The 12595-nt window shown below is 37.8% G+C and overlaps 1 protein-coding gene across 2 annotated transcripts in view; it reads left to right on the plus strand.

Annotated features, from left to right (window-relative positions):
• Positions 1-12595, plus strand: part of ABCD3 (ATP binding cassette subfamily D member 3) — a 74720-nt gene that overhangs the window by 57658 nt on the left and 4467 nt on the right. For both annotated transcript variants that reach the window (XM_043575618.1, XM_043575620.1), the window contains 5 exons: positions 3224-3301; positions 3408-3473; positions 3569-3658; positions 4132-4251; positions 10491-10595. In XM_043575618.1, coding sequence (XP_043431553.1) covers positions 3224-3301; positions 3408-3473; positions 3569-3658; positions 4132-4251; positions 10491-10595 — 459 coding nt within the window. The remainder of the gene's footprint in view (positions 1-3223; positions 3302-3407; positions 3474-3568; positions 3659-4131; positions 4252-10490; positions 10596-12595) is intronic.

Consider the following 12595-nt stretch of genomic DNA (forward strand, 5'->3'; position numbering starts at 1 on the left):
ACTTGGCTTTTTCTCCTTTATTTCTGTCATTTTCCTTTATTTAATAAACATCCTTTACTTCTTTGTAACCTTTAGTTATTTTCTACCCATTTGGCTTACTTGAAAATAAGGATTCCTTTCTCCTGAAAAGAGGCATAATAAAACAGACTTGGCCACCAAAAAATAAATGTTTAATGCTTTATGATTATTTTGTCTTTTGGGTCACCTAATGACAAGATAATATATACCTCCTTAGGGTAGGGGATTTTATCCCTCATTCCTTTATAAACTCCCCCACCACAGATGTATGTATCCATTCAGATATAGACTGAAGAGACCCTCAGAGATGAAAGACTTGTGGATTATAATGTAGGCATTAAAATAGTACTTTGTAAGTTACTCAGATTTTTACTTTTTTAGTAAGGCACATTTATAATGTTTGAAGAAGCCTGTGACTCTTCATAAGCAGCATACTTTTGTATATTCTCTTTTTTACTTAAATCATATTTATGTGTATAACTGTTTTTGATGAAGTCTTATATCTGGGGGAATATTTTATTGGTAAAAATACAGTGGTACAGAGCACTTGTTGACCCCTTAAACCGATCCTGGAACCTCAGTAATTATAGTGTTATTAAGAACTTCGTAACTATAAAAGGCCATAAGTGAAAGTTACCCTTGTGCTTTAGTCTTCATTTAAGCTGGGGTGGGGGGACATTTTTATAAATCTTTACCATGGAAAAATTATCGCTGGCTTATCATGACTGAGTCATAATCGGAAGTTTGCCCACCATTACCAAAAGCCATGGGGGTAAAGTTATGGCTGAATCCAAGACATTTGAGCATAAGAGAGTGCTTACAGATGTCTGTAAGTCTAATTATTATTTTTACATGTCATTATAAATTTGGTTTTTGGATTTCCTGGCATATTGCACCAAATAGAGTGGAGAAGTGTTGGATATCAGTGAAAACCACAATGAACAGTTAGGAACAGAAGAAGGTCTATATGATTGATATGACTCAAAGCGTAGTAGTGGGGAACCATTTAATTAACAGCCCTGAACTTTAGGAGCTCCTAAGGAATCACCATTATAGTAAAGTAAAATTATTATATATAATCAGAAATATTCACTATATTCAGTTTCACAGGAAAAGGTAATAGGTAATTCCTTAGGAAGTCCATCAAAAAGATTCTTTAAAAATAACTTCTCGGAAAATGGGATAGTTCATTTTTCTGGAAAAATCATTCAGTATAGTTCATTCTCTAACACTGAAGTACATAAGATGTGGTGTTTTATTGTAGATCAGTTATGTGGTAGGCTAGTCATTCTCAACCATTTTTAGAAAGAAGCTCATTCTTTTGTTACTGTGGTAAAATATACATAACGTACAATTTATCCCTTTCTACCATTAAATTTTTTTATTGTGGCAAAATGCACATAACGTGAAATTGACTCTTTTAACCATTTTTTTGTAAACAGTTCAGTGCCGTTAAGTTCATTTACAGTGTTGTGCAGCCATCACCACTGACCATCTCCACAAATTTTTATCGTAACCAACAGAAACTCTGGACCCATTAAACAATAATTCCTGATTTCCCACTCTCCCCAACCCCTGGTAACTACTATTCTACTTTACGGATATGACTATTCTAGGGACCTCATATAAGTGGAATCATACAGCAGTTGTCCTTTTGTGTCTAGCTTATTTCTTGAAGTTTCATCCATGTTGTAGCACATGTCAGAATGTCCGTCCTTTTCAAGGCTGAATCCTATTCCATTGTACGTATAGTCTACATTTTGTTTATCCCTTCATCCTTCTGGGTTGCTGCCACCTTTGGCTGTTGTGGCTAATGCTGATGGCTCTGTGTTTCATCAGAGTAAAAGGCAGTCCTTTCAGTGGCTCCCAGTGCCCTGTAGGATTTGCCTGCACTGCTTTCCACCAACCTCTTACTTCTCTCAGCTCTTTTCCTACTACTCCTTCCTCCCTCTCAGTTTTCTCAACCTCTTTTCTGTTTTTTGACAAGGATACGTACATTCCTGCTTCAGTGCCTTTGAACCAGCTTTTTGTGGGTAGGGTTAGGCTATAGCAGTCTTCCTCTAGATAAACTAATTTACTCCTTTCAAAGTTGCCCACTTGTCATTTCCAATGAGTCCTGGTCTGGCCACCTTAAAAACGTAACCTCCCCTAACCGCTTCCAAATTTCCTTGCCTTGGTATATATTTTTTTCCATAGCACTTATTTTCTAAGGTACTATTTAGTTTACTCATTTATTGTGTGTATTCTTTATTTTATGTCTCTCCCACTAGAATGTAAACTGGTACAGGCAGGTTTTGTTTGTTTTGTTTTTTATTCATTAGTATAGCTCCATTACCTAAAGCAGAACCTGACACTGAGCATTCTATAAGTATTCATTCAATTAAGTAATAAGAACATAAGGCCTCAACAGTTAAAAAAATTTGTCAAAGGCAGGTTCCACAGCTAGAGTAACTCATACCTTTGTTGTCTCCTTTCCTGCTGTGATACATTGCTCTGTAATGTTGTGAGCTGAAATTCTAACCCAGGTTTCTGATTCTTCACAGGGTTGATTAACACTTTTATGAGACCATAAGCTCAGAACTTAACCACTCTTGATTACGTTTTTTTCATTTAACTTTACATCATTGCAGAGCCATTTGGTGGCACTTGTAAATATTAATAATGCGTATACACTTCTAAGAATCTGATCTGTATAGAAACATTTCTCACCAATGCATAAATTCACTCACTGATTCCAGTTCATTGCAGTATTATCTAAAAGAGCAAAGCAAAATGCAAAAGACCTAACAAAAAGGAGGTAGTTAAATAAATCAGGGTGCATTCTTAGAATGGAATACACTGTAGGTATTTAAAAATAGAATGGGAGGAATCTGAGTATACTGACTTAGAATATTTGTGATATATTATTAAATAATAACATATAGAACATACATAGTATGATTGCTTTTTTAAAAACATATACACACATACTTGTTTTCAAGAATTCTCAAAATTTATAAGCTGCAGTCATTGACTTTTAAATGAAAAAAGTGAGTAAATATTGACAGTAAACAAAAATGAGAGGTCAACCAAACCCTCCGCTGCTTCTACCTATTATCACATTTATAGACAAACTAGAAAGCTTATCCTTAGCAAAGAACAAATTGACTCAAAAGAAATGTTCACTGAGTATATATTCCCTATTAATTCATGGACTGATTTTCAGGTTCGATCTGGGGCCAATGTTTTAATTTGTGGTCCAAATGGCTGTGGGAAGAGCTCACTTTTCCGTGTTCTTGGCGAAGTAAGTACAAATTGGCCTCAAGATATTGTAGTCTTGTTTTGCCATACAATCTACTACATGGTGAAATTTATAATTGCTCCTCTCCCCCTTCCTTTTCCCTTTATAGTTATGGCCTCTTTTTGGAGGACGTCTAACTAAACCTGAGAGAGGAAAGTTATTCTATGTTCCTCAGGTAAGACCTTGTTTATTCTGTAATCTTTGATTTAAAGATCTTTTCATTTATTTTTAAAGAATTCACTTATAATGATTTTTCTCTGCCACTATCAGAGACCTTATATGACCCTTGGAACACTTCGAGACCAAGTGATATATCCCGATGGAAGAGAAGATCAGAAAAGGAAGGGGATATCTGACCTAGTAAGGAAATGCTTATGGACTAGACCTACTGGAATTCCTCCATATCAGATTCTTTATCTTAATCAGTTAAGCATTTTAACTGCCAGGTAGTTTATCCTAGCCTGAAAAGCCTTCTAAAACCCTGTCATTAATTATAACTTTCCAAGTTGAGGTAAGATGTTAACTACTTTGCTTAAATATGGTTTGGTGAATTTAACCTTGTCTTTAAACTATTACTTTTTTTTTTCATTGCCCTTGTCTTTTAATTATATGCAATAGTGTTATTCTCTTTAAGCTACCACATATGTCAAAGTTAGCATAGATAGGAAGTAAAGGATTTAGGGCTATCTTTGTGCCACATTCTTTTGTGAAATGTGCCCCTTTAAGTAATATTGGCAGTAGAATTACAGCAATTCTAGTTTAAAAAATAAAGCAAGCTAGAGAATGTTGGTTTACATTAAGTGTGATTTAATCTTTAATCATTTTGCTGAAAGGTACTAAAGGAATACTTAGATAATGTCCAGTTGGGTCATATCCTTGAACGTGAAGGAGGCTGGGACAGTGTTCAGGATTGGATGGATGTCCTCAGTGGTGGAGAGAAACAAAGAATGGCGGTAAGTTATTCTTGGACTACATTGCATGACAGGGCAACTGATTGCTTAGGGTCACTCTTACAGTCCAATATTTTGATTAATCAAGGTGCACAGTTTTATCTTAATCTTTTATTTAGCAAGTATTGTTGAATGGATTAGTTTAAATGATAATAGAAATGCTTGAAAATATATAACTTGCATGTACATTTAGAAGTCTGAAAAATCCATAAATTTTCTAATTATATTACTATTAATTCATTGGGGATTAATTAAAGTTGGGGAAACTTTCCATCACATTGATCCTGGGTTATATGGTAGTCTGAGATGTCTTATATCTTTTTCCTGTTGACCTCTCACTGAAGCCGTTCTTTCTGAAATATCAGAAGGTAGTAGAAATCATCCACTCTAACTTTGTTCCCACTTTATTCTGTTCCTGCCCTTCCCTCTACCATTATATGTGTCCTGGTTTCAGGGCTCAGTATCTGCTACCCAATATTATTTAGATTTCTTACATTTTCCTAATATGAAGAAGGGTTTGCAAGGAACTGTTTTAATTTTGTGATTGTCTAAACTTATTCCTGATCAAACTTGACTACAGGACACTGCATATTAAGAGTGATACCTTGAGTACTCTGTTAAGAGGCATAACTTTTAAAGAGTCATTTTCTAACCCTGCATACCATAGTTTGCGCAGATCCAGAGGAATTTTTTTTCCAGTGTGTTAACCTTGTGGAAATTAGAACTGTGGCTAAGGAAAAACAGTAAAAGAAATGGCTTATTGCTGAATTGCTTACTCATTATCTTTAGATTCTATTCTCCCTTTTCTGTTGCCTCCTATTCCCTGATACTGCATATTATTTTTCCCAAAACATACCCATTCTATATGAACTTAATAGTGATTTGTCTGGCTAGTGCTATAGCATAAGATTAATTGATAGAGTGAAGAATGAGTCATAAACAAAAGAAAAGAGATGTCAGCCACACTCAAAATGGAAATTGGGTGGTAGGAGTGAGAATTTGAAGTGATTGGGGTTTCTGGAATCAATTTAGTAGATGACTATAGAAATAACTGCAAGTCAGTAGAGCAAATTTAAATTCTTGTTACCATGACTTCAAAGAAGATGGAGGGATAAGTCAAGATTCACAAATGGACACAGTATAAATCCAGAGAAAGAAAAATAAATGTGCTGAACTAAGAACTCTATGTGTAGGGTACAGAAGGGATAGTTCTTCTTTGAAGATAAGAAGTTCAAGGTCTGGAGGAGTGAGAGAATATGTTAGGGAGAGGACAAGGGCCAAAGAAGGAGCCCTGTAAAATCAGATGAGCCACTCTGGAGCGCCTGGGTGGCTCAGTCGGCTAAGCGTCGCACTTCGCCTCAGGTCATGATCTCACGGTCTGTGAGTTCGAGCCCTGCGTCGGGCTCTGTGCTGACAGTTCAGAGCCTGGAGCCTGTTTCAGATTCTGTGTCTCCCTCTCTCTCTGACCCTCCCCCATTCATGCTCTGTCTCTCTGTCTCTCTGTCTCAAAAATAAATAAATGTTAGAAAAAAAAATTAAAAAATAAAATAAAACCAGATGAGCCACTCTAGAGTTGGTTGGGAAATGGAGGAGCTTACTCATGACAGGGCTGCACGACCAAGCCATTGGCAGGTGTGTTCTGTGTAGACCAGTGTTTGCAGAACTGACTGTGAAATTTAAACCCGAGCATATTGCTTTGCTACCTTCAAAAGGTTTGTGGGGAGAGAGAGAAGGCTAATGCAACAGATGTTGACGTTGGTGAAGTTGGGCGAAGAGTTTTTGTGTGGTCACTTTACTGTTCCTACAGTTCTGGGTAGGCTTGAAAATTCTCAAAGTAAACAATTGAGGGAAGAGAGGACATAATTTTTATAAGTTATAAAAATTATAATTTTTTAGGAGTAATAAGCTTGAAATGTCTAACCACCCCAAACAGTGAATCTGTAAGAGTGATTGTTGGTATAAACAGATGAACCAAAAGAACTTTTGGGTAAGGAAAGTCACATTTAAATTTGAGGGAATGGAATAATACCTTTGAATAAAGGGAGGTCTGGTGAACACATTTCTAAAAGTTCCTTGAAAAATGTCAGTATAAATGTAGGGAAATGAGATTATTATTCCATGATCTTAGTGAAAAAAACCTTAATTATGGTATAATTTTCACAGAGTTCACTATTAGCTGGGAATCTACTCTGTGCAGGCACTGAGATAGGTGCCTGCCCTTGATAATTCAGTGAGGAGATACAGATATTCTCAGCTATCTCACACACAAGGCAGTCTTCAGTTACAGCTGTAAGGAAGGTGCACTGGGATAACACGAGGGAAGGATTGGTTTTGCATGGCAAACTCTATCTAACTCTCCTGACAACCCTGTCAGTTAAGGTACAGACAAGGGAAAGCCTTGCAGGCTACTGAGTGGCAGAACGGAGATTCAAGCGCAGGTGGGTCTGACACCAGAATTCTTGATCTTTTTTTTTTTTTAAGTTTATTCATTTATTTTTGAGAGAGAGAGTGGGAGAGGGGCAGAGAAAGAATCCCAAGCAGGCTCCACACTGTCCTCGTGGAGCCCAATATGGGGCTGAAACCTATGAACTGTGAGATCATGACCTGAGCTGAAGTCAGATGCTTAACTGACTGAGCCTCCCAGGCGCCCCCAGAATTCTTGCTCTTGACCAATATGTGATACAGCCTCCAGTGTCCAGGTGGACTGTCTGTCCAGTTCCCTTCTCTCACTGTCTGTCACAGTCTCAAGTAACATCTTCCTTACCTCCCCTGCACTTGTTTGGGCCCAGCCATTACCAGCCAGGGTTGCTCTACCCAGTATCGTAAGTTGCAATATCTTACTTGTCTGATTGATAGTTATCTTTCCTACTCCTCTATTCTTGTTCTTCCTATTTAGTAAAGTTTTTTTTTAATTATGAAAAAGTATGTATGATAGAAAAGTTGGAATATTTTTAAAAGTATAAAGAAGGGCCAAAACCCCCCTTTACCAGAGATACCATTGTCATAAAATTTTTAGTGTTTTTTAAATCCATTTTTGCAATTCTTTTTCTTTTACCTAATTGGCAACTGTCTCCTTGCTTCAGACACCCTGATATTTTGAATATTGACCCCTCCCTTTTCTTATGATTGATAAGTCTCCTTCTGACTCTGCCTCCTTTCTGTCCAGTACAAACTAATAATCCAGGTCCTGGCACATAGAACGTACTCAGGTAGTATTTCTTAAAGGAATGAACAAATGATCCCTTCCCTTTAACTTCCTTTCCCACTTTCTGTTTCCTCTTATTACCTCAACCTCAGCCCAAGAGCAGTTGTTTGCGTTGGCGTTTGTGTACATAGGCTCCTGAGCACAGCTGAAAGATCAGAGTGACGGGGGTTGGTACCGCCATGCTTTCATGGCTTCCAGTCTTCCAGGGGCTCACAGCATGGTCGGGCGATCATTTACTTACTTTTGCCCCTCTCTCTTATTTTCCATGAGTATCATTTATAAACTACCAATCTCAGGCTTTCTACCCCATTGCCTACTCCATGTCTCTCTGCAGAACAGCTCAACTTCTCCTCAGAGGAGAAAGAGAAGCTGTTATGTCAGTGAGATGACAGCTCATTTTTATTGAGTGCTTAATAGATGATAGCGGTAGGCTAAGCCCTCTCCATTCAATTCTCACAAGTCCCCTGGGGCAGGAACTGCGGAGCACCCCGTGTTTGAAGGAAGGTGAGCTATAGCACAGTGAAGTGTGCTGCCACACAAGGCTGGGGGTGAAGGTGACCACCGAGGCATAGGCGGTGGCATGTCCAGCTCAGGTGGCAGTACAGCTGCAGGGGTCATGGACTTATTCACGTCACGATCTCGTACTGTGGGATCAAGTACTGATGGCGGAGTGGGAGAGAGACATGTGAGAAAATCGCTACACGATGTGCTGGGTGTGGTGAGGTAGGTATGCAGAGACTTCCATGGGGACACAGAGGAGGGGCATTTGTGGAATGCCTTTAGATAACCAATCCTCTTCATTGAGCTTGCACTAGGCTGCCCTGACCTCCCTCATTCTGTCTGGAGGCTATGTCATCCTTCCTCTTGAGAAAAGCTCTGTGTCTCCATGTTTTTGGACCCTCTCTCCTCTGACTTTATCATATTCTTTCCTTCGGTTATGCACATGTGCAGACACACACCCTGTATTCAATCTCTTCTGGTCCTTCTCTTTCAGAAAGACATTCCAGGTCTCCCTGATCTAAAAGGCAAACTCAGCCTTAACCTCTGTCGTCTGTACCTTTCATTCTCTGCACAGCTGAACTTCTTCATAGTCTATACTTAATGCTTCCCCTTCCTCACCTCATCAACTAGATACAAACCCCAAGAGAGCTGCTTATGTTCTGGCCATTAATTTATCAAATATTTAAATGTTTCCTTCATGCAAATATCGAGTGTACAGTAGTGATTAAAATAATCTCTGCTTATGCAAATATATTAGCCTAGAGGAGTAGACAAAGAAACAAGACAACACACAGTTCAAAACCTATGAAGCACTGCAGAGATGTTAAGGAGTGACCCGCTTAGATTGTGGGACAGGGGTCAGGGTAGGTTTGAGGAGGTGGTCTAAACAGAAATTTCAAAGATGCGAGAAGCAGAGTGCGGTGCGGTGTTTGACACATAAGAAAAATGACATGTGCTAAGCCTCTCTGGCCTTAGACACCTTGTGTCCTGGTCATACCTTGGCCAGAATGTGGAGGTTAGAAAGTAAGTAGGAATCCGATTATGCAGGGTCTGTGGGCCATGCTAAGGAGTTTGGGTTTTGTTCTTAGTGAAGTGAGAAGTTGTTGAAGGGGTTTAAGCAGAAGAGTGAAATTCTTGGATTTACATTTCTGAAGAATCCTTCTAGTTACAGGGAAAATGGGTTGGAGAGGAGTGAAAGAGGAACTAGGCCATTTGTGGTCCTCTAGGCAGGAGAGGATTGTATTCTGGGCTGAGGGCATGATTTTGGAGATGCAGCAAAGTGAGTGGACTACAAAAGACTGAAGGACTTACTCGAATGGACTAAAAAAAATGAGGGGTAGGAATGCGGAAGGAAGGAGAAGAAGGGAAAGATCAAGGAGGACTCATGGCCTTCTAGGTTGAACAGCTGTTTGATAGTGTGATTTGCTGAAATGTTTAAGATGGGGGTGGAGTACATGAATGGATTTTAAGGGGAAAATCAGATAACTAAGTAGAAATATCAAAGAGAGATATTTATATATCAGTCTCGTAATTAGAAGAGAAGGATGGGCAAGAGATACATATTGAGAGTTTACAAATGTAAATAATACTTGAGATAATGAGATTCAATGAGGTCACTCAGACAATGTAGGAAAAAGAGGAGAGGACTTAGGAATTGGCCCTGAGGAACCCCAACACTTAGTGGTCCAGCAGAAAAGAAAATGCTGGAAAAGAAACTGAGGAAGCAGCCTAAGAAGTGAGAAGAAACGTTAAGACTATGGTTTCACTGTTACTTTCTCAAGAAGGAGGAAGTGGTCATCTGAGTTGCATGTAGCAGAGAAGATAAATTGGGTAAGGATGGAAAAGTGTCCATTGGTCTTGCAACATGGCGATCGTTGTTGGGGGCTGATGACCAGTTGGAACATCTGTTAGACAAAGGATCAGGGTAAATAATTCCCAGAAAATAAAATACGTATGGAAAATAAATGAGCAAATGTTCAGCATTTTTGCCAATCAAAGAAATGGAAGCTGTAATGATCTTGATGTTAATTTTTACTTACAAAATTTGCAGAGCCTTTAAAAAATGAGCACACCCAGTACTGACCTCAGGGATATAAAACGGGGGCACTCAAAAATAATTGGTGGAAATAGTAATTGGCAGCTTAATATCAATTGCCATGACTAAGGTAACAGAATATTTAGAAGTAAACACATATTTGCACTTGAGCCATCTAGAGTCTGAATTCCAAGATTTGGTTACAATATATACCCCCTAATCTTATTTAGAGATCTTTCTCTGATAGTTTAAAACTCAAATTCATTTCACATCACAGCTTAAATGTTTTGATGAACTCTTAACAGTATTTCCCATGTGTTACATTTTCCCCTTTGGGAAGACAGTAAAAACAGGTTTTTTGATATTGTTTCTGCTTTGGGAAAACATTTTTTGAGTTAAAATAATTTTTGTACTTCTTTTACAAGACTAAGTGTAAATCTAGTTGAGCTTACTAGTTTTTGCATGTTGTGATTACACAAAATATTTCTTTCTGTGCTTCAGATGGCAAGGTTATTTTATCATAAACCCCAGTTTGCCATTTTGGACGAATGCACAAGTGCTGTGAGTGTGGATGTGGAAGGCTACATTTACAGTCATTGTCGAAAGGTAAGCACTTTAGGTTCTCAGTTTTAGGGTTTGTGTCATTCTTCTCTGTGTACTCTGTGTCCAGCGAAATATCTATCCAAAGAGAAGATTTCAAGTTATTAAGTAACGAAATTACTATCAAAGAAGGATGTATCCCCTGTAATAAAGATTTCAAATGATAATTAGTAGATATGAATAAAAGAAAAAGAATTGTAAATGATTTCTGTATATAATTCTTTAGCCGTATCTTAGATTTGAAACAAATAGTATATTTAAACTTACTTCCAACTTTCTTACCAAAGTTTCTTTTGGTAGCCTTTTCTTTAAGTAACTATTGAGTGGTTACTAGCAGTATATCCTAACCATTCGCAGCATTGTGTAAGTAAACGAAGTACAGGAGTCTTTTAACAACTTGTAGCTGTTCTTTGGGGGTTTATAGTACATATAAAAGGTCATATCGCATATTTACAGTGTGAATTCCTACCCATCAGTGTTGGTACTAGCAGCAGCAGCAGCAGCATCTCCCGGGAACTTGTTAGGATGCAGACTCTCTGGCCCTACCAAGTCAGAGTCCACATTTTAACAAAATTCTCAAATGCACATTAAGGTTTGAGAAGCATTGGCATGATGACAAAGGAATGCATGTGCTACATTCATCTTTGTAGGAAGATTTTCATTACTGATTTTATTTCTGTAATGGTTTGTGTTCTATTCTTGAATCCGTTTCAGTCATTTATAATTTCTCTATGTATTTGTTCATATAAACTTTCAGATTTATAGGTATTGGAGGTATTTATAGGTATAGTCCATTTGATCAATGATTTAGAGGCTGGTAGTTTGGACCATGCGACTTCCCCTTACATCTAGTTGTAGGCTGTAAGTCCCCACATAAGATGTGATTCTCCTATAAAGCATAGATTCCATTTAAAAGAAAAAAATTCTTATGGGACTCCCAGTTGATAATTTAACTTATACTACTATAACAGCAATTGAATACGTATAAGTATGAAATCAAGTATGAGCCCCTTGAACTTAGAGCTGATTTACAGCCACAAAACTAGTAAATTCACAAATTAAGTACAGACAAAACAGAGTTTCAATTTGGTAACATTAAAGAGACCTCTAAATACTGTTTTGCTGAAACCAAACCACTGGTTTAGGATTTAATTATGGAAAGATACAGTCTGAGGTCCAGATCTTATATTTTGAATTTTGTTTATGTATCTTCAGCAATTCTAACAAAAAGAATGCTTTCATTAAGTTGAGATCTGATCCAATTATTGTGGAATCATAAGAATAAATAATTTCTGAAGTGAGCTCTCAAAGATTAAATAAATGTTGTACCACTGAAATGTATTTTATTAGTAACTTATTTTGTCATGCAGTTTCTGACCAATTTGAGAACCTTTCCACGTGACATCCAAAGTCACGGCACATTAAAAGTTTTAAGTGCTGTCACTTTAAGTAATCACTTGGTACCAGCAGAAGTATAAATCCAGACTTGGGCACTTAAATCTCATGTCGAAATGATCTGGAATGTACTTAGGCTAATTTTTTAAAAATTATCAAAATGAAAATAAAATTAGAACTCATGATGGAATTTTCTGGATATTCTGGCATTTATCTCTGTCAGCCTTGAGAGATCCATTTTAGGAAACCATGATCTAGAGCAGAGTTTCTCAGTCACCACTCTTCTGACATTTTGGGCTGGATAATCCTTAGTTGTGGGGGGCTCTCCTTTGCGTTATAGGATATTTGGCAGCATCTCTGACCTCCATTCATTAGATGCCAGTAGCTCTCTCAGTTGTGACAATCAAGAATGTCTCCACGACATTGCCAAGTGTCCTCTAAGGGATAAAAATCCTCCCGTCCCCAGTTGAGAACTACTGATCCAAAGCATCTGTAGTTATATTGGTTAGTGTTTTGTTTTTAATCTTTATTACAGTCTAAATCTTTATATACAGTTTAAAAACCAATAAGCTTTTTGGGGCGCCTGGGTGGCTCAGTTGGTTAAGCATCTG

The sequence above is a fragment of the Prionailurus bengalensis genome, chromosome C1, assembly GCF_016509475.1.
Source record: "Prionailurus bengalensis isolate Pbe53 chromosome C1, Fcat_Pben_1.1_paternal_pri, whole genome shotgun sequence".
NCBI classification, from domain to species: Eukaryota; Metazoa; Chordata; class Mammalia; order Carnivora; family Felidae; genus Prionailurus; species Prionailurus bengalensis.